This window comes from Amphibalanus amphitrite, unplaced genomic scaffold (assembly GCF_019059575.1).
Source record: "Amphibalanus amphitrite isolate SeventyFive unplaced genomic scaffold, NRLGWU_Aamphi_draft 001911F_arrow, whole genome shotgun sequence".
In the NCBI taxonomy this organism is placed as follows: Eukaryota; Metazoa; Arthropoda; class Thecostraca; order Balanomorpha; family Balanidae; genus Amphibalanus; species Amphibalanus amphitrite.
The window spans coordinates 50,481-70,781 of NW_024883404.1; the positions used below are offsets into that span (position 1 = coordinate 50,481).

Here is a 20,301-nt window from a genome sequence, read left to right on the forward strand (position 1 = left end):
ACAAAACACCATTATATTACATGGAGGCATATCATACAAAGGAATCATAACCGTACACATATGAATATGGCACACAAGTAGGATAATAGCACAATATGCCAGCGCACTTCATCTTCACAGACCACCCCGCTCCGATATTTTCTCTCCAGACGTGTTGTCGATTGTTGCATTGTCCGTAGCTTTTATCTCCTTCATTTGCCCAGGTCATCTCCGCCTCCTGAGCATTTTCCGTTCACCATCGAACCTCCCTGAAACAAGGATGAGGCGTGTGTAAAATGTTTTGTTTAAGACGATACTTATTTATTGTGTCAAGTTCAACTCACGGCAGCAAGCAAAATCAAACAGCTACCTCGAACTTTTTCTTCATTCGGTAGGAATGCGGAAAACCTACATTTTTTTTCTTCAAATGAGACAGGGGAAGCCAACTATTCCAAGGACTCTACGACCAAGCACATTTCTGACCATGAAACTCATACTGACAATCACAGCGATTAATCCCTGATACAAATCTAGCCACCGCAGCTTATCCGCCGGTCAGTCACTGACTCCATTGTGTAGCCCATCCCAGCAGTGTATCGCTGGCCACCCACGGGTAGCCCTGAACATGTTACTCAGTAACTTACCCTCGGGCAGGTGGGAGCGTTCGTCGACGTGGCCCGACGGCTCCTGGCGGGCACAGCCCTGGAACAAACCGAACTGCACTCAATGCATGTCGCCAGTCACAGGTGAAAGTCGGCAGTCGACAGCGCCCCACCCGATAGGTGACGATCCACAGTGAACAGCTCTAGTCACCCCATAGCAGTCGGATCATGGGTGCGAGTCAACACTCCACAGTCTACAGCGTCTCAGTCAGCAGGGTTTGATGGGTGAGGGTCCACACTTTACACAGCACCCTACCAGACAGGAGGGCTAGGTTCGGGATAAATAGTCAACAGCAATTTACACTGTAGCCGAGTGATGAGCCAGGACTCTGAATTGATTATCAGACGACTGGTTCGGGTTTTCACGTATAACAAGAACGTCAGTTGCACTGCGAGCTTCCGAAATTTCGTCCGACCTCCGACTCGCACGTACAGCCTATTATGAATGGAACAGTCCGGCTCATTATGGATGGAATACTTTGCAAATGGCGCCTGCGTCTCGTTGAGTTCAAAGGGTCCGTGAAACAAGATTTGTCGTTATGATTGTCCTGATGATATGAGTTGCATGGTAGCGTGAGTCACTCAACTGATCCAAGTTGACATTTCTATTGAGATTACATGCAAACAAAAATATTAATTCTAAAATAGACTTCACGGACGGCTAAATGTCAAACGGTATAGCTGGGCGCATTGATTAACACCATACGTTCAATCAATACGCCCCCGGAAACGGCAAACCAGCGTATCAGACACACCACATGCGAGAGCCCCAATCAAGCATTTAGAATGCCTTGTTAGTGGCTGGTGCCATCATCAGGGAGCGGTGTGATTCGTTTTCGGTCTTAAAATAGACAGGTTTACATGTGACTCAGTAGGTAATTGATCTAAGACCATCGCACGGAACGATATTCCAAATCCATTCAATCCGTCATAATACTATTGTTAAAACCAGTATAACGCCTTTTGGGGCGACTAACGGAGCGAGCGAGAGGGTGAGCCTTGCACGTGCGAAATTTCGAGGGGGTACCTCCAGCTGACTTGTGCACGGCACCCTACTAACCGGTCTCTAGCGATGTGCCAAATTTGAGCACAATCGGCTCAGCCGTTCTCGAGATCTGGAAGCGGCACCCTGCACGTGCGCACGTGCAAAACGGGTCCCAACTGACTTTTGCACAGCACCCTACTAACCGGTCCCTAGCCATGTACCAAATTTGAGCGCCATCGGTCCAGCTGTTCTCAAGATCTGGAATCGACCCCTGCACGTGCGCACGTGCAGCAGCACCCCAACTCTGGCACATGGATATGCATTGCCTAGTAGATGCCTACCTACATGCCAACCTTCAGCGCAATCGGCCAAGTAGTTACCGAGATATTGCAACAATTAAAAAAATGACACCTTTTCGTTTTGCACGTGGCACGTGCATAAGGGGTCACCCACATGCATCGGGAATAGTCCAATACTTGGTAGAAGGAATGAAGCTACCCTACAAAAATTACCGCGTGTAAATCGGTCAAGTGGTTGCTGAGATATAAGCGTCGCAAAATCGTGACCACGGCCGGCCGGTCGGCCGGCCGCTCATACTCAGAAATTTCCGTTAATCTAAGGAAAGACTCCGCTCGCTTCGCTCGCTCCGTAACTATCCTCTCTTTGATCTCCCTTCCCCCGTTCCCCTCCCATGAGGCTCACGCGCTGCGGCAGGCGGCGTTGAAGTCGGAGCGCGCTCCTGGCTGACAACTGTTGACGGGCGCCCCTCCGCCAAACACAGCCCGTCGAAAGCGGGCGCCGCTGTGACCCGGGGTCGTGTCGGGCTCGAACACCTCCGTGACATCACGCCGGCGACGCGACACGGTCGCCTCGTCAGAGATGCAGGCGACCGTCAGCGAGTCGGTGAGGAAACCCCAGACGCCCGGCACGGTGACGTTGTTCTCGGTACGCTCGCAGAACTGTCGGAGGAAGACAACGGCGGTGAGTTATCTTGGCTGAGACTATAAACACTGATGGACCTTAGTGTCTAAAGTCTTAGTTTTTTTTTAGGACTAATGCCGGCTTCCGTTTGGGCTTGACGTCTTCCGTGGTTAAGAGGCGGCACCAAGCACAATGTGAGTAATCATTACATATCATCTAGCTTAAATCCAGATACTATATGAGGCCCGGCAATCTTTCTCACAACATCGACCACTGCGTAACGAACGGAGAAAAGCAGAGAAGGATTTAACGGGACAGAACAGAACAGAAAAAAATCGATAAAAACAAGGATGTAAAAAAGAACAGAAACAAAAAAGAGAAAATAGAACAGTGGAGATGTGACGCACCCCTCCGAAGAAGGAGCATCCCTTCCCTCCAGGCAGCTGGACGGGCCGGGTCCTCGGGCACGGTGTGGGCAGACAGCGGAACTCGAAGCGCGTGTTGAACTGGTGCGCCAGCCCGGACGGACAGCCGTCGTGGCTGAAGATGAGCTGGCAGACGCCGCAGCGGTCCGGGTACCAGCCGTCGTCGCAGCCGCACACAGACTCGCCGGAGGCGGTCACCTGAATCAGCCGGTCACCTGGTGGAGAGGGTGGCAGAGGGGTCAGAGGGAGGTCACCTTTTGGGGAGGGGTGGCAGAGGGGTCAGAGGAGGTCACCTGGTGGAGAGGGGTGGCAGAGGGGTCAGAGGAGGTCACCTGGTGGAGAGGGGTGGCAGTGAGGTCAGAGGAGGTCACCTGGTGGAGAGGGTGGCGGAATGGTCAATGAGCTCATGAACAGAAGTGAACAAAAGTACAAGCGTACTGATGCATAAGTGCGCGTCATTAAGTCGTCTTTCGGCGGCGGGCGGGGTTTGGCGAACGTTGTTGTTGACTAGCGTACAGTTTAAGTGTAGTGGACTGCAGATACGATGCAGTTCTTACGGTTCATTTCCAGTATGTCATAACTTTTGCACAATAGGAAGAGCACGCAATCGTCACACAACGTAGCCTTAGAACATTCCCACTCAGTAAAGTTGCGATTGGGACTCTGGATAAATTCTGAGGCACTCCCTAGAATAGTACCTAAAACATGGCACGTAGTAACACAATCATGAACAATGAACACCGAAGCGATATGCCAAATTCGTACCTGTCTTGCAGGACCTATTTGGTACGCACCTGGACAAAAGTCGACCTCGAACTGGTCGTGACATAGCCCATCCGCCTCCACGAAGGCCGTTCCGACAGGGCAGAGCCGCTCCTGACACGTCCCCTGGAGCGTGCACATACGTCAGTTGTAACAGGCCTGGCTTACATTGCTGGTATGCATGCATGACGTTTCATTGTAAATGAATCTTTTCGGGGTCTGTTATGGGGCTTGGGTCGCTTTGTGAGGTAAATGGCTCCATGGTAACGCATAAGGCACCTGTGTGCGCGCAGAGCCTGACATAAATGAACCAGGTGAAGCTGGTAGGTTTAAGCTGAGTGGAACGCATTTTCATCAGTACAGGGTGTCTCAAAAAAGTGTCACGGTTTTGAACATCTCCCATTTCCTAACTACATGACCTACATCGTTCAAATTTTCCTGAATTAGTGGCAATAGTATGACATTTTGTGTGGCAGAATTTCAAGCTCTTAGGCAAAATGGTTTTTGCACCGGAACAAAAATAAAAAAATCTCAATTTTGGGTGCTATAGGAGATGGTATACGTCACTGTCTGCCGACGATTTCGGTAAGACTTCGGCTTTTGCTTGTTGCACCCAGCAACGTGCTCGTCAGTAATTATCTACAACTATAAGAAACCAAAAAACGCCATGCAAAACAGACAATGGAATCGCAATCACCCATTAGTCTCAGGACAGCGCGGTTGCCATGCCTGACTCTTCCGTCAAAAGCTGCAGTCGCTGACACCGTGCAAAGGACTTGACACACTGCACATTGCGCACACCCAGAAGTTCTGCATGTTTGAGTAGGAACTTTAAAACTGTCCATCAGCTATCCTTTCTTCTCTTTATGTGTTTCGGAACAAAACCGATTAGAGGATTTTGCCATCAAAGATGCCGTCGACTGTCGAAGCATGGAAACTCGCGTCGTCTGAAAATCAGTGTTGATCGTTGTCCATGTTTGTGGCTGTGTTTCAGCTTGCTGCTGTGCTTCAGATGGCAGCTGTAGGTACACGGAGTTCTTACATATATAGGTTTCAAAAATGTATTGATGAGCTTGTTTCTGGATTCATCAGGCGAAAGGGGCCCAGACTCTTCAGGTTCGACGGCAGGCCGTGACGTACCATATCCTACAGCACGAAAATTGAGCTTTTTTATTTTTTCTTCTAGTATTAAAACCATTCTGCCTAGGAACTCGTAATTTTACCACGCAAAGTGTCAAAACATTGCTACTAAATCTGGAAAATTTGAATGATGTAGGCCTTATGGTTACGAAACGGGAGATGTTCAAAACCGTGACCCTTTTTTGAGACACCCTGTACTGACTGAGGTTGTCGAACCCAATACCCATTTTCATTTAGTGAGAAATGCTGATTACCATTTCCGCCTCGTTTACTTACCACATTGGTGACGTTGTCGAACAGGATCCACTGGTTTTCGCTGCAGGATCCTCGCTCCAGGGCGCGGATACAGGGTCCGTCCAGACTGCCGAACCGGATCTGGTCCCGGGGACAGCCGGTACTCGGCACCTCCGGGCCTGAAACGGTACGAGAAGTTAGAGTCGGCTCCTCCGGGCCTGAAACGGTACACGGCAGTTACAGTCGGCTCCTCCGGGCCTGAAACGGTACAAGCTCAGCTGAAAACGGCGCACACATTCGGAGTCCACAGTCGCCATGTGTCAACTGAAAACTGAATGCAGTATAAAAAATATGGTAGCAGAACATAGGCTCCCCTAAAGCATTATGCTTTGTTTGAATGAATACTGAAATGCCCATGCCATGCATCTTCGTTTGCAGTGACCAACAGCGAAAACTATAGTTCTTGTTAACTGCATTCATTCATCCGGCAATGTTAATCCAGCCTGGTCTTGACCCAACGCTGGCTTTTGTATCGTGTCATGTGACCATGACATGAGCGGACGGATACGGGTCGATGTCGTGACATTTGGACGTAACGTGCGGCCGCCGATGAATTATAGCGGTCATGATCGCGCTTGTTGATGGATAAGGACGCCGCCTGTATCAAAGAAGAAATATTTCAGTAAACGAAGCATGCAACAAACTTTTTCAAAGAATTTTGAATCAACATGTCAGCTATAATTTATGCTTGATGCTACAACATACGCAGAGAAGTTGTGTACGGAATGACCTAATCACTATTGAACCAGAAAGTGCCGCTTCCATCCATGTAATATGAGCCTCCCACAGGGCGCACATAATAACCCCCCTCCCTTCCCTGTTCATAGTTTCGACTCACCGATGACTGGGATGTTGTACGGGATGAGCCTCAGGTCGAACTCAGCCTCCAGGTCCACGATCTTCTTGCACAACTTTCTGCGCGAGTGACCGGGCAGCTTGCCGAAGTTGGGGCCGAACACGGTGCTTTTCGGCACCTTAGACGAGGTATCCTGTGGGCTGCTCACTCCCACACTGCGACTTGTACCCGTGGTTGTGATGCTCGTGTGCGGTAGGAAACTGGTTCCACCGGTGCTCCCACGCTGGCTGTCGAAGCTGGTTGCAGGGATGGTGTCGAAGCTGTGGGATAGACTGGTGAAGGCGGGTGTCTTGGAGATGGTGGTTGTGAAGCTAGAGTCGGGTCCGCTAACGAAGTTTGTGATCTTCCTAGGCTCTGAGATTGTGGAATGACTAAAGCCGATGTCAGAGTTTTGATGAAATCCTGTGTTGAAATTAGGGGTAGGTGTGCCTATGAAGCCAGAGTTAACGTCAGTGCTAGTCAGAAACTGGGAGTTGGAATTCGTTCCATCGATAAAACCAGAGGTTGACTGTGTTCCAGAATCAAACCCGCTGTAGGTGGTCAACTCAGGGCCGAAGACAAATTCATTCTGAGGAGGATTAGGACTAGAGTCGCCGAGAGAGCTTGAGATGAATGTGCCACCGCCGGTGGTGCCGTCGTAGGTAGAGCTCGTCACGATGCCGCCTCCCGTGCTCAGCTGAGACCCGAAGTCAGATCCCGAGTCGGAGACATACGCGGGGCTGGAGTTGGTGTCAGAATGGATAGAGGTTGTGCCTGTGCTGGTGCCGGTGCTGGTGACCGGTCCCGGAGAGATGGTGATGGTGCCGCCGAACCCGGATATTGTGATGACCGGACCCCGGCTGAGCCCGGGCCGGTCGCTGTAGCTGGACGTTGAGCCCGCGCCGAGCGGGCTGATGACCACGGAGCCGTCGCTGTCGCCGCCGGAGCTGAACCCGTTGAAGCCGTTGCTGCGCTGATCTGGAACATGTACGATGTGCTGCACCTGGCTGGGTCCTTGGTATCGACCCTGCGCGCTGCGACCCAACGGTGGCAGGAAGGCCGACTGTCTGTAGGCCGGTTCAGACTGCACCACAGGCACCAGCGGCGTCACCAACACCAACACCAGCACCAGCGCGACTGGTGCCACACGGCACGACGCGCCTTTAGGTGTTGCAGGTGGCATCGCGGCTGCAGTGAGACGAACAGGACGGCAGAGTCAGCTATTCGCGCGTGGCTGGCCAGTGACAGTTCTTCCAGTCAGCTCCTGTGTTCCTCCCTGATCACAGTTGCCGAAAAGCCGTTGTTCCTAGTTGGGTAGCCTGCAAACAAGAACACTGGCGGTCGCAGCCGCTGGCAAAAGGGGGGGCCAAAGTCACACTCGCGGGACATAACATTTATCCGTTACCGGAGGGGGGGGGGGGTGATCGGCTAATTTTTTACGCCCACGAGGCGCCGAAAAAGTTGGCATTACTTATGCTTCATCCACCTCATTCTTGCGTGAAATCTTTAAGCTCAATTTAAGGCAAAATCACCAGTTCCATTTCCCGTCCCACGGTGTTTCCACCGGTCGGGCCACTGCACCATGGCGACGGATCGGTGTAGCATATACTGGAAGGTCGGGCACGCGGATTCATGACCTTACCACTATAAAACAATTCGGAAAAGCACAGATACCTCTTGCTTTGAACAAGCATGTGAAACCCAGAGAGCATTTTCAAACCATGACATTTACCCATATACATATATATGTAGATGTGTAGCGGCGGGAGAAAGTAGGTACACCGACCTCTGGAGACCCCCGGCCCCACAGGTTCCTGGTTTTCAAAATTGGCATCAGAGGGCCGCGCGCGACTCCTGCGGGGCTTCGCAACGGCTCTATTGGGGCTCGGCTCACTCAACCTGTCTTATAGTCCTACTGCTAAAAAGACTGGCCCTGAGCCCTAAGGACTTCATCAGTCTCTGCCAGCCCCACACATCGGCTCATGGGGTCCTGACGTCGAAATATGAGTGAATCTGCGCGGGACCATCAGGACGTAAAGTAATCTCGATCAGGACCAACTTAAGGCTGTGCAGGAGTCTGTGTGAGCCCTGTGATCTTCAGAAGCCCACCCATGTATGTTTTCACTTAGAGGCCAGTTTAGGGCCCTCAGAGACCAGTACAGGGCCTGCAGACTGCACAGGCCAGTAGTTTGAGACCATCAGAGACCGAGTTGAGCTCTCAGAGGCTAATGTGGGTCCTTACTCATTACAGGCCAACATGGGGCCCTCAGAGGTCAGCGTGGGGCCCTAAGAGACCGGCATGAGCCGTCGTTGAACCCCAGAGGCCAACAGAGGGCCCTCAAAAGCCAAGATGGGCCCTCCTCAGATGCTAATGCAGGCCCTTAGAGGCCGGCATCGGGTCTTCAGCAGCCAGTGCGGGGCCCTCATTGGCACCTAAATGTTCGTCTTGGGACACCAGAGACAGCAACAAGGCCATTAGAGACCGGTGTGAGACCCTCAGACGCCGGTTGGGGCCCCTGAGGCCGGTTAGGGGCCCTCATATGCCAGATGTGGGGCCTCAGAGGTCGATGTGAGCTCTTAGCGGTCAACGTGGGCGCTTGACCGCCACTGAAGTTCCATCAGAGGTCAGTGTAGGACGCTCAAAGACCGGTGTGGGAGCTATATTAATAGCTGGACGTGGTTTCTTTTTTAGCCTCGTGACGATCGAATCAGGGCCAGGGCCCCATACATCTATGGGGGCCCATCGGTTGCTTGAGGGGGGGGGGGGCAAATGATATGACGGCCCCCTTTATGTGCCTTGGGGGGGGGGCATGGCCCTGATGCCCCCCCCCCCCCCAGCGACCGCCACTGTGTACACATTACATACAGGCCTCTGAGATTACATACTAGCTCATGCAAACTCTATGCAGGCCCCGGAGGTCCCACGCTAATCCTTAAGAAACCAAGCCGGCATACGGTCACCACCGGGCTTCTGAGGTGCACAGCACCAACCCATGAGGTCTTATGTGTCGTAGAGCCACGCTCATTTGGCAGGGCCCACCCGCCACTGGCGAGGAGGGTCTCATGCAAGCCATTGCTGGGCCTACGAGAGCCTCAAGTAAACCCACGCTGATATTTCATATAAGATCCGGCCATACTCGTGAACCGGTGCCAGCGACGCTGACCGCCAAATTGACAGAATGCGAAACTGAGCCCACTCATGAGTGAAATTTACGTCCTTTGATGGTGCAAGAGAGAAAATGAAACATACAAAAAGCTTTTCTAGGACTTTTGTTCGATCTGAAAGGTGGGGCCAAAAGATAGTATGGCCCCACCTTTCAGCACCAAAGGGGGGGCCATGGCCCCCGTGCCCCCCCCCCTGGGACCGCCTATGAACAAGAACAACATCAGTCAATCAATCCATTCGACAAGAAGCAGTAAGTATGTACATACTGTGCATTGAAAACGATAATAATGACTCGTTTTTAACTGACTATTTTTCACTTTTCTGGTTAACAAATTAGAGAAAACTATATTAATCGCATAACGTTTTTAAAAATGCATTCTCTTTTTGCACGTAATGCGTAACTTTATATTCTGTTCCTATTTATTAATTATAATTTCGCTTCCATTTCCTCACGCTGCAGTATTTAAACATCGAATTAAAGTGCCTCGCTAAAAGTTGACTGATATTTGATAGTAATGGCATTAGGTGCGATAATCAATATGGATAGGGCTCAGATGTAGGGATAAGGGATACAGCAGTCAGCCAGCACACTCAAACGGGGCAGCGGCGATTTCAGTCCCCCGAACAGTGCCGCGAATCGTTATCGTCGGAGGTGGGTGGTTCGTTCGGAGCAGCCTGTAGGGTAGGCTGCACCGCCGCGCACGAATTCAGCCAACGGAGGCGCTGGGTAGACTGTGCCGCCGGGCACGCGGACTGTGGGAAAACGAGTGACGATTGTCGTGGTCTCTCCGGGCCCACGCAGAAGTAATTTGAGTTAGTCTGCTAAGCCAATAATTCTGAGCCTATGAGATCCGTGAATGTATAAATAGGTCCCTATACTAAAGGTCTGATGCTCTAATATTTTATTACCTACTTTCAGGCTACCAAAAAAAGCTTTTGCTGCTTGCTTACACATCCAAATAGTTAATCTGCTTACTGCCTAGCTCTTAGCTCCTATGATCAAACAAGATTAATAAAAACCGGCAACACATTTAGGAACTTTGCTCTCAAATGACTAGTTTTATCTTATCTATTGCAATGAGGAGACAGTCCTGGCCATGCATTTTGTCACGACCCCTGGAATGTTGCTTGTTATAAGCTTGGTATTAGTTTTCAAGATTTCTAGGTTTCAGGTATTTTTTGTCAGCTCCACCTCCTTCAAGGTTGTCTCTGACTTGTACTGATGAACAATTTGAGAACGGCAGCGTCTTATGAAGAGTAGCGATATGTTTGAGCTAGATTTGTTACACTATGATGGTAACAGCACGGGCCACGGATGGTTTAAATGTGGCATCTTTTTATAAAGATTATCGGTTTATTTCAGCATTGATAAATTACCTGATAGATATTTTAATCTGATAACGATAATTTTTTCATGCTAGGCCTCAGTTCTTACTGCATAAGCAAAGAATAGCAACGCACTAGGTTTGCAAAGCATGTGAAGTACGACGTACACCTGAATAAACAACGACGATATATCCTTTTCATGGCTTTGGTGCACTAGCAAAAAGATAACGTGAATAGCATACAGAAACAACTTAACGGCTGTATCTAGTTGCATCACTTCTTGTTCACTGCAAAAAAGTCAATCTCTAAGCTTCGATTTAGATGGGAATGAAACATGGGTACGTTAACAGAATTACATGCCGACACTAGCATAATGTATGTATTTTAGAACAGAATGATCCGTTACCCAGTTCACATCCTGTTTCGTCAGCCATTCATTGAGATTATGCTAAATGGAAATGTACCTACCAGAAAAAAATATGGATGCAAGCGTTATCAGAATTACGGTTCCCTATAAAGTAAAGTTTTATTATGTAAAGACGATTAATGTAAGCAGAATTTCACCATGTTCAGACTACCTACATATCTTTAAATTAGCCAAAATAGTGCAGATGGGGCACCTGCAGCTGCAATTTAGAATTCGATATGATTCTTAAGCAGGTATATAGCTCATTAATGATCTTGATAGAGAGCAGGCTGAGTGGAAACTGATATAACGTATAGTTAAAAAACCCATCCAACTTTAAAACCGTTCTACAGCGCAGAATGTCTACATACAGTTACAGCACTATGACGGTTATTTACATAAATGTCGCGTGTGCGCTACGGTAGCTGCCCAGACGGTGGGTGGCACCATGTTGCATGTCTGCCAAGGACCGCTCGCTCGACTTTTGGGCTTGCGTGCCAACGACTGAAGGACTGTCGGTCTCCGCTCTGCAGTTTGGCAGTATCTGCGTCATTGTTGAGCTACGCTTATGGTGACGAGCCTGCATTCTTACGGCGTGATTGGGTGAGGCCATGGGCCACGGAGCTAGTCACAAGCAACTGAGTGAAATGTTTATACAGAAGAGACTTCCACTTTCGAATTCACCTATCTACTTATGCGTCAAAAAACGCGCATTTCATATAGTTGGAAGAGCTGTCATTGAATGCATAACTATCAAATTTATGTAATTTAACATGATTTATGTAATTTAACATGATACATCCCGCAGGGAAAACAGCACGAATACAAACTTTGAACATCCATACAAAATAATTTTGTCTGTGCATAGAATCGTAGCTGGTTAGCATTGCCATTGGGCATTGGGCAACAGACTTTTCATGAACCATGATGCTTGCGTTATCTGCCGTTGTGGGAGCTTGATTGGCATTATCTTATTTGCAGTTTTGTAATGAATTCTGAGATGTTATTAGTACGGCGGGGCTGTCAACATTTTTATGATGCAACATAAAGCCGATAAAAGAGTTTTAGCGCTCCTAGAACTGCTAACGATTTAATATCTACTGCTTATGAGTAATGGAAGCATGGCTGACTTTGACCTTCATTCACACGACCTAAATCCAAGGGTTGCTAATCGTCAAAAACTCATCTCTAGAGGTTAGGTATTTGGATTGGTATTTGATATTTGGTATTTGGTATTTGCACTAAAAACATAGCTGACTGAGGTTGGAGGTAGATCGCCGCAGGCTTACCTGGCAGAAGGCGACGTCCTGAGGATCCGCCCTCTCCACTGCTATCCACAGGTCGCGACTTATCAACGAGAGGTGGCGAGCCTCGTCAACACTCGTCAGACGAACAGACCACCGACGGACAGACGGACAGACGACCGGCGGACAGCCGGACGGACGCGGCGACAGCGGACCGTCCTCGAGAGCGCGGCCGTGCTGCCCGGCGGCGGGTCCTGCTCTGACTGCCAGATCGCGGGCGCCGCTGGCGGCCCCTCAGCCTCCCGGAGGTCGCTCACAGCCCGCCGGACCGGTCCGCCGTGCTCTGGGGAGGCGCTCCCAGCACACCGCCAGGATAGCCATCACACGAGCCAGCTCGCCACGACGGCTGCACTACATAAGCACACTTCAAAGGATCGGGTGCTCAATCTCGGTGTCATGTCGACAGGAATAAAAGTTGTGAAAAAGGATTAGGTTTGAGCGGTGGTAGCTGGATGTTATTGCTAAATAAGGTAGTTATGTTCGAGATATTGCACAACAAAGAGGCAGCTTATGCTAAGAAGTGGTTACTAGTTCCCTTTTAGAGTCAATAGTTTGAAGGTGTCAAGTCCGAAAAACGCTATGCGTTCCAATCATGCGGCAGATATTTGGCGTGACGGTTGTCGTAATCCATGGATTTTGTGGCATTGCATTGCCACGAATGAGTGTTTTTGAAAGTTCTCCTTGACTGTTTATTTTCTACATTTATTTTTCAAACTCCTACGACTTTCTGCTCACTTCATACCCGTCATCATGAACGATCAACACAAGCCTCTCGTTGGAGAAGGCAATAACATTTACTCGCTCTCCAGTAACTAGTTATGATTGGTTTTCAGACTTGGGTTCCCTGTCTCCCTTCAAGGACAAACAAACAAGGTTTCTCTGGTTCCTTCAGGTGCAGGGAGCACGGCCGCTGACCAAAATTGTTGGTGAAGGCGTATCCCAGCGACTCTTCTTAGGTGCCGCCCTATTTACATCAACCCTTTCTGACAAGTGACCATCACTGCAATAAAATTAAACTACGTTTTTTGCTATGTGGGTGCTGATGATCAGATGAAAGCATGATCTCGGGGCATTCCTCGTGCTTGAAGCAAAGACACCGAGAGTGTTCGTTCACGGGTGATGAATTCGGACTGGATATCCATTTTCAATGAGTATTAAGCTTCCGAAAACAAGTTACTTTCGACATTAGGCGGCCATCGAAATAAACATCTCTTGACTCTTTCAAATATGCAAGCAAGGTTCTGTGGTACTTTATTAGCTGGTCGTCAACAAAAGTGAGAAATATTCTCTCCCGTTCGCCTGTGATCTTGAAAATGTCATTCTTCCTCTTCTTCCCCTTCTTTCCGTATTTACTTTTTGTGTTTTACTCGTATCATTATGCTTGATGATGACAGTAGTATAGTCAAATGATTACCAGCGCTCAGCAATAATCATGAACTTCACCTTATGCCGACCTTCCGAGTATCTTAAATCGGACACCACATCTGAATGTCGCTCGGCGTCCGTTATCAGCCTGTGATATCCAATGGGAAAATCCCACGATCCGCGCCCAAATCTGCGCCCAGTGCCGTTAGTTTAGGCATCTAGTACGGTCGGTGCGGATCCTGCTCTTTTGCGCGACCGAGACTTGTGGCCAACCGACACGGGATGATCTGGATGTTAATGTCAATGTCAATGACACTAGCAAAGATCAGAATCGTGCATTAGAATCTGGGGCATTCCACGTCAAATCAAACACCGAAATCCGTCATCCCCTTCGATTTTTCTGAAAATTTGTAGGCAGACTAGGGGCATGGTTCAAAACTGAGTTACGTATAATATTTTCGAAATTTGATAAAGTATCGCTGAGATATAGGTCATCGAATATAGCCAAAAATGCCACACACCAATTTTTCAAATGTCTATAACTCTGGTTCCTTTTCTGGTATCAAAATGATATTAACAGGGTCTTGTAGGCAATTGATAAGGCTTTGATTTTTAATTATAAAATTAAATTGAAGTGACCTTGAAATGCATTTGACCTTGAATTAAAACAGAAAAATTTAAATAGCAAAAAACACGTCACCTTCGATTCGGGTAATTTTTACATATTATGTCCGTCACAATGTTCCTAACCATCTGTGAAAAAGTTGGAGTGGGCCATTCATAACTCTCGCGGCAAACGCCGTTTTCATGCATCAACATCACGCAACCGCGCGTGACCTTGAAAGACAGAGTCAAGACATGCTTGCTTGTGTACACTTTCTGAAAGGAATGATTGCTGATTAGTGATATCCCAAACTCTGCGAGAATGGAAATACATAATAATCGTAGTCAAGCTTTCAAGTTCCATAGTAAAAGTGTCTCAGGCAAACGGTATTTTGCGGTGAATTTTGAGCCGTGTGGAAATGCATCATGAAGCCAAAAATTCAACGAAAACATTATCACGCAACGATATCTTCACGTCTTTTTATCTTCACTATACGAAAGAATATACATTTTTGAGTATGTATGGGGAATTTCTAGTTAATCCAATAATAAATATTGGAGTTAGAGACCTGCTAAGAGTAACATGTCGCCGGCTGAGGCGGGATCGGCCGACGCGGGAAACACAGCAATCACAATTTTGTGTTTACACGTTCATATTTCAATTGTTTACCCACTGATTTTCAAAATTCTTACACCATAAGATTGCCTGTACATTTCTTAGTCTTCTCACAAAATTTGACGCGAATCGAACGTAATCAGCGGTAAGGAGCGCGATGTAAAGACGGAACCGTTCCGTTCCGTCCCGGCACAGTCTACAATTCAGGCGGCGGCTAGCGGTCGGCGCCGGCTGCCGAGTCGCCGCGTCGCCGCGGCGACAGGATGTTCACTTTACACCGCTATTACTAGACCAGTTGTGAACCGATTTTCTTCTTGCTTGCACGATGAGATGTGCAATTCAATTTTGGACAGGTAGCTGTAATTAATTTCGCATTAATACTATGAGATATTGGCGGAAAACAGGAGGAGTGGGGCGAAATTCACTCTTCCCCCTCCACTGCGCGTGCTAACATACGTTTGCATATGTGCCATTTTCTTCAAAACTTATGAATGGCCCACTCTAATTTTTTTCACAGGTTGTTAAGAATATGGTAGGCAATAAAATATATGAAAATTAGCCAAATCGAAGGTGACGTGTTTTTTGCTATTTCAATTTTTGTGCTTAAGAACAGAGTTAAGCAAATTTCAAGGTCATATAATTAAGTAGGTGCAATTCTAAACAAATGCTTAAGAAATTACCTAAACAGTAAGGTTTATTTCATCCAAATCACACAAGTACAACCAAAGTTATGGTCGTTCAAAAATATAAAGATGCAACATTTTTTAAAAATTCGATGCCCTATATTTAGAAGACCTGTGGTCAGAATGTGCAAAAAACATCAATGTAATGTTCGGGGCGACACAGGAACTCGCTCACAAATTTATAATGAAATCGCTGATGGTAAGGTGCAAAACAGCCGATTTTTGTTCGATTTGACGTGGAATGCCCCATCTATCTCACGTAGAACCACGAACTTCATTATATGGGAAACAATACCACGCGCTTAGGATTATATAGAAGCGGCATATCTGCCAGACCGGTCTATATGATTAGCATGAATGTACAGGGTGACACAAAAGAGCGGTCATCACCAAAATTCGAATAACTTCGGAAGTTTTATTCAGATCATCACCAAACTTCGGCCACTTTAGGTCACACCTATGTAGCAGACATCCACCAAGTTTCAAGTCTTCACTACGAATGCTTTTAGTACAGTGTGTGTTTTACGGACGCTCCACAATGTGCTCCAGGTGAGCGCCCCGGCGCTGCAGGGCGTAGGCACACCTGCATCCGGCGGGCAAAGTTGCCGATAACCCGATAAAAATAACGTTTCAGGGGTAGCACACACCCTGAGCACTGTCTCCAGAGGCCATCGCACTCTGTAAAGTGCACAGCCATCGGGTTATCGACAACTTTGCCCGCCGGATGCAAGTGTGCTTACGCCCTGCAGCGCCGTGGCGCTCACCTGGAGCACATTGTGGAGCGTCAGTAAAACACACACTGTACTAAAAGTATTCGTAGTGAAGACTTGAAACTTGGTGGGTGTATGCTACATAGGTGTGACCTTAAGTGGCCGAAGTTTGGTGATGATCTGAATAAAACTTCCGAAGTTATTCGAAATTTGGTGACGACCGTTTTTTTTGTCACCCTGTACAATGTACATATCTGTCAAGGATATCCCAATGAATTAACCCTCGCCCATGTAGGGGGGGTTGGTGCAACCCCCCCTGAGGTTTTTCGGAAATAGTGCAAAAACGGCGGCGCGCAGCGCCGCCAAATTTTGGGTACCTTATGGGGCAAACCTTGCGCATCTTTTGATAAAAAAAAATTTGACCGGGTCATGTCAGGTCACGGAGTTATGACGTCACAAAGGGAACAGCCTCCGGCCGGATTTTCACAAACTGAGTGCCAACGCCCGAGGTTTCCTGCCGGTGGTACGGACATCGGTTGATGGATCGTGATGAAACTTCCCATGCATGTTGGGGCAAGTATTGGCTATCATATGGTATAAGAAACTTGACCGGGTCAGGTCAGGTCACGGAGCTATGACGTCACAAGAGGAACAGCGTCCGGTACTATTTTTGAAAAGCGCCCGAACCACTATTTTGCTAATTCTTGTCACCTCAATGGGAATATGCAGCAATATTAGCTTCTACAGGGAGCAAATGAACATCCCAAATCCAAAAATACAATCAGATTTCAAAAATTTAAATTTTGATTTTTCGAATTTCTGCCGCCGACTGTGACCTTGCCGACTTCCGGCGCTCCCAACGCGCCATTTTTAGAGCTAGGGAAACGAAATACATACCAAACGATAGAGAATTGATCAAGGAACACGATAGTGAAGGTTTCCATGGTGTGTCGTTTCGGGAACTAGCGAATGAAGTTTAGTACCGCCGTTCACCAGTGGATGGCGCTAGCTGGTAGTTTCGGCGAAAACTCCGTCTGAGATGTTTGAAGGCTTCCCTTAATCCCTTGTTCAAACATGGACCCCGTCAGCCCCGGCAGAGGTATTTGTCCAGCGTACACCGCACGCACCGCACCTGAGGACGGGTCAGCTGAGGGAGGGGAGTCACTATTGTGGCCTGTGGAATGCCGCGCCGGTCGGGGGACGGGGTCGGGAGGAGGGGAGGGGGAGGCTGAGCGCCGTTCTTGCGGTGACGGGTTGGCTTGTCGCCTGGCTGCGCTCAGTCAGCGAGGCGCTGCGCATGACCCGCGCAGCTGTGAGTCCATGGACAATTTGCCCGTTCGTAAGCACGAGCGGCTAGAATACTGCTGGTGCAGATTTTCAGCATAGGCACGATGATACGGTACGGGAAAACGATGCATCGTTAACATTGACATTTGAACTTGTAGCGGTTGCCAATAGACGTATGGATAGAAATAATGGGGGAACATTAAACCGTTTAATTGGGTGACGTTCATTTCTCACAGCTTTACCTCTACCTACTCACTAAAACGTGCGCTATAGTCGGATAGGTATAGCTGTCATCATCGTACCTATTTATTCAGCGTCGCTTGTGCGACGCGACAACAAACAAAACACCAATAACACGCGACTAGCCTAAGTAGGCGGCGAGCTGCCCTGCAGTTACCCTGGAGGGCAACTTGCAAACTGTCCAGTGTCCACTTTCCGTGTCCACGATGCCATCCGGCATGCGTGCGACACGCACACGGTCCGATTCCATAGGATACCGGCTGCGAGCTCCATCACTGCACACAAGCTGTTATGATACATATTACATAGTACTAGAGGGACAGCATTACGCGCAGCGTAATAAATCAATTTTCATTCAAATTGGCCCAGTAGCGGCCGAGTTATTGTCAGAATAAATTTGGCGACTTCCCTAGGCCGGCGGTGCCCTGTGCCGGTATTCATTGCCAAAGGTCAGTGACCTCCCGGCTCTGTTTCCGCTCAGTTTTGCAAGCGAAGAAACTGAAACTAAGGCGCGTGCTCTCTGATCGGCGCCGGCCGCGGCCCAAAATCACGCAAAGATGGACCCGCCACGTGCAAACCGCCCAGCGCACCCCCTCGAAAATTTAATACGACAAATGGTTGCACGCGCCCGACTCGGCGCGAGAATTTCAACCCCGCAACCCCCACCATCGCCTCGCAACAGCCCGCCAAAGGGAACTGACGCGTTTCATACATACATACATACATACATACATACAGACATTTTGATTTTTATAAGAGTGAACTAGGTGAAGGTGCCCAGCATTACGCGCAGCGTAATAAACCAAGTTTCATTGCAATCGGCCCAGTAGCGGCCGAGTTATTGCAGGAATAAATTTGGCGACTTCCCTAGGCCGGCGGTGCCCTGTGCCGGTATTCATTGCCAAAGGTCAGTGACCTCCCGGCTCTGTTTCCGCTCAGTTTTACAAGCGAAGCAACTGAGCCTACGGCACGTGCTATCTGCTCGGCGCCGGCCGCGGCCCGAAACCCCGCAAAGATGCGCCCGCCACGTGCAAACCGCCGAACTTACCCCCACCAAAATTTTATACGACAATTGGTTGCACGCGTCCGACTCGGCGTCACCAAAGTTTCAACCCCGCAGCCCGCACCGTCCCGAAGCAACACTGAAAAAAATCGGGGAACCCCATTTCTTACAATCTGACACCACATACTCCAAAATACTCCTAAATTAGGCTCCGTTTTCATGATTTTAGGATGTCATGGGTGTTGTGACACCCGACACGGGAGCCCCATTACCTTTTGACGCCGCAAAAATGTACATGACCCCCTTGGGAGAGGTTCGGCTAGCGAACTCCCCAAAAATTGCAGGCCAAAAAATTGGAGTGTCGCTGAGACACCCCCGTTGAAACCCCTCTGGGGTGTCATTATCCTGGAGTGACACCCCGTGTTTTCTGCTTCAAATTCTACCGATAGATGGCGCAAACTAAAGTTGGTAAAATCGGGACCTGTTTTTCACGAATGGCTGGTGCATGTTTGGAGCTAAGGCAAAAGCGTGCATAGCGTAGAGTGGCCAACTATATCATGATGATATCTAGACTGATTACCGTGTCATACGTTGGTCGTGCACACTACAGGGCGCCGCAAGGCCGCGAACGGAAAGAGTAACTCCTCACCCGCTTATAAATATAGTCTGAGATTCTCGTGCCGAAGGAGACCCCGTAGCCGGGTACAGTGAGTGCCTTGGGGCTGGGTGATCTGTCCTCTGACGGGCTCGGCCCCGGCGTCTCACTGGGGTGCCTGCCCAGATCAATGTCTCCCCCTAATTCCTATCATCCTTCCGGCTCTGCAATGGTCTCGTCGACCGAAAGGGCCTAACCCAACAAAACAAAACAAACAAGTTCCGAGGGACATTTAATCCTCGCCGGGAGTTTTTCGGAAGTATAGGGGAGTGAAATTTCCCTGAGAGATTCCCTGCTGAAGGCGCGCGGTTCCCCGCGTGGGGGTCAGGAACAATATGGGGAGTTATATCAGAAAAATACACTGAGAAAACAGTGTCCCGATTTTCGGGCTCAGAGACCAGTTTTCGGGCTAATGTACCATATTCAAAACAGACAGCACATTTCGAGAATACTTTCTGAGCTAGCGCCACATGGGCTCATACGATCCCTTAAATCGGTATCATTGATCGCAGAAACAGAGCTCAGTCAGTACCCATTATCGGTGTCAAGCTCTAAAACTAGTCTCACTATGATACCAGTTTTCAGCCTGATCCCCATTTTCGAGCTCACCTGATTCCAGTTTGAGGGCTCAAATTGTGTGGTGAAGCCAATATTAGGGCTCACGTCATCGCTTTTCGGGGCTTTGGTAAAAGCTGGATTGCGTCAGCTGGCTGGCCAGCTGGCGACGCACGAAAGGTATTTAATTTTAGATATACCTAAGCGCGGTAGTAGGATGGACATAAATATTTCAAATGGCTTTAAATGAAAAATTGATTGGTAAATATTCATTCTTTTATATCTAGCATTGATATGTAAGAAGCTCTGCTAGCGCCACCATACGGCGCCAGCTGGCAAAAAATCCAGTTAATACCAGAGCCCGCTTTTCGTCCGATGC

General features: G+C 48.7%; 1 protein-coding gene across 2 annotated transcripts; it reads right to left on the minus strand.

The window, feature by feature from the left end:
• LOC122375755 (mucin-1-like) lies at nt 1–19,992 on the minus strand. Of its 2 annotated transcripts, none has more exons than XM_043355249.1 (8): nt 19,977–19,992; nt 6,007–7,322; nt 5,151–5,287; nt 3,767–3,860; nt 2,955–3,187; nt 2,329–2,585; nt 624–681; nt 1–248 (listed from the first exon to the last, which is right to left on the minus strand). In XM_043355249.1, the coding sequence occupies exons 2-8, from the start codon at nt 7,184–7,186 to the stop codon at nt 192–194; spliced, it is 2,016 nt and encodes a 671-aa protein (XP_043211184.1). In that variant the 5' UTR covers nt 7,187–7,322; nt 19,977–19,992; the 3' UTR covers nt 1–191. The 2 variants fall into 2 exon arrangements, with proteins under 2 accessions (XP_043211184.1, XP_043211185.1); XM_043355250.1 differs by lacking the exon at nt 19,977–19,992 and adding an exon at nt 12,191–12,529.
• Between the last annotated feature and the right edge of the window lie 309 nt (nt 19,993–20,301).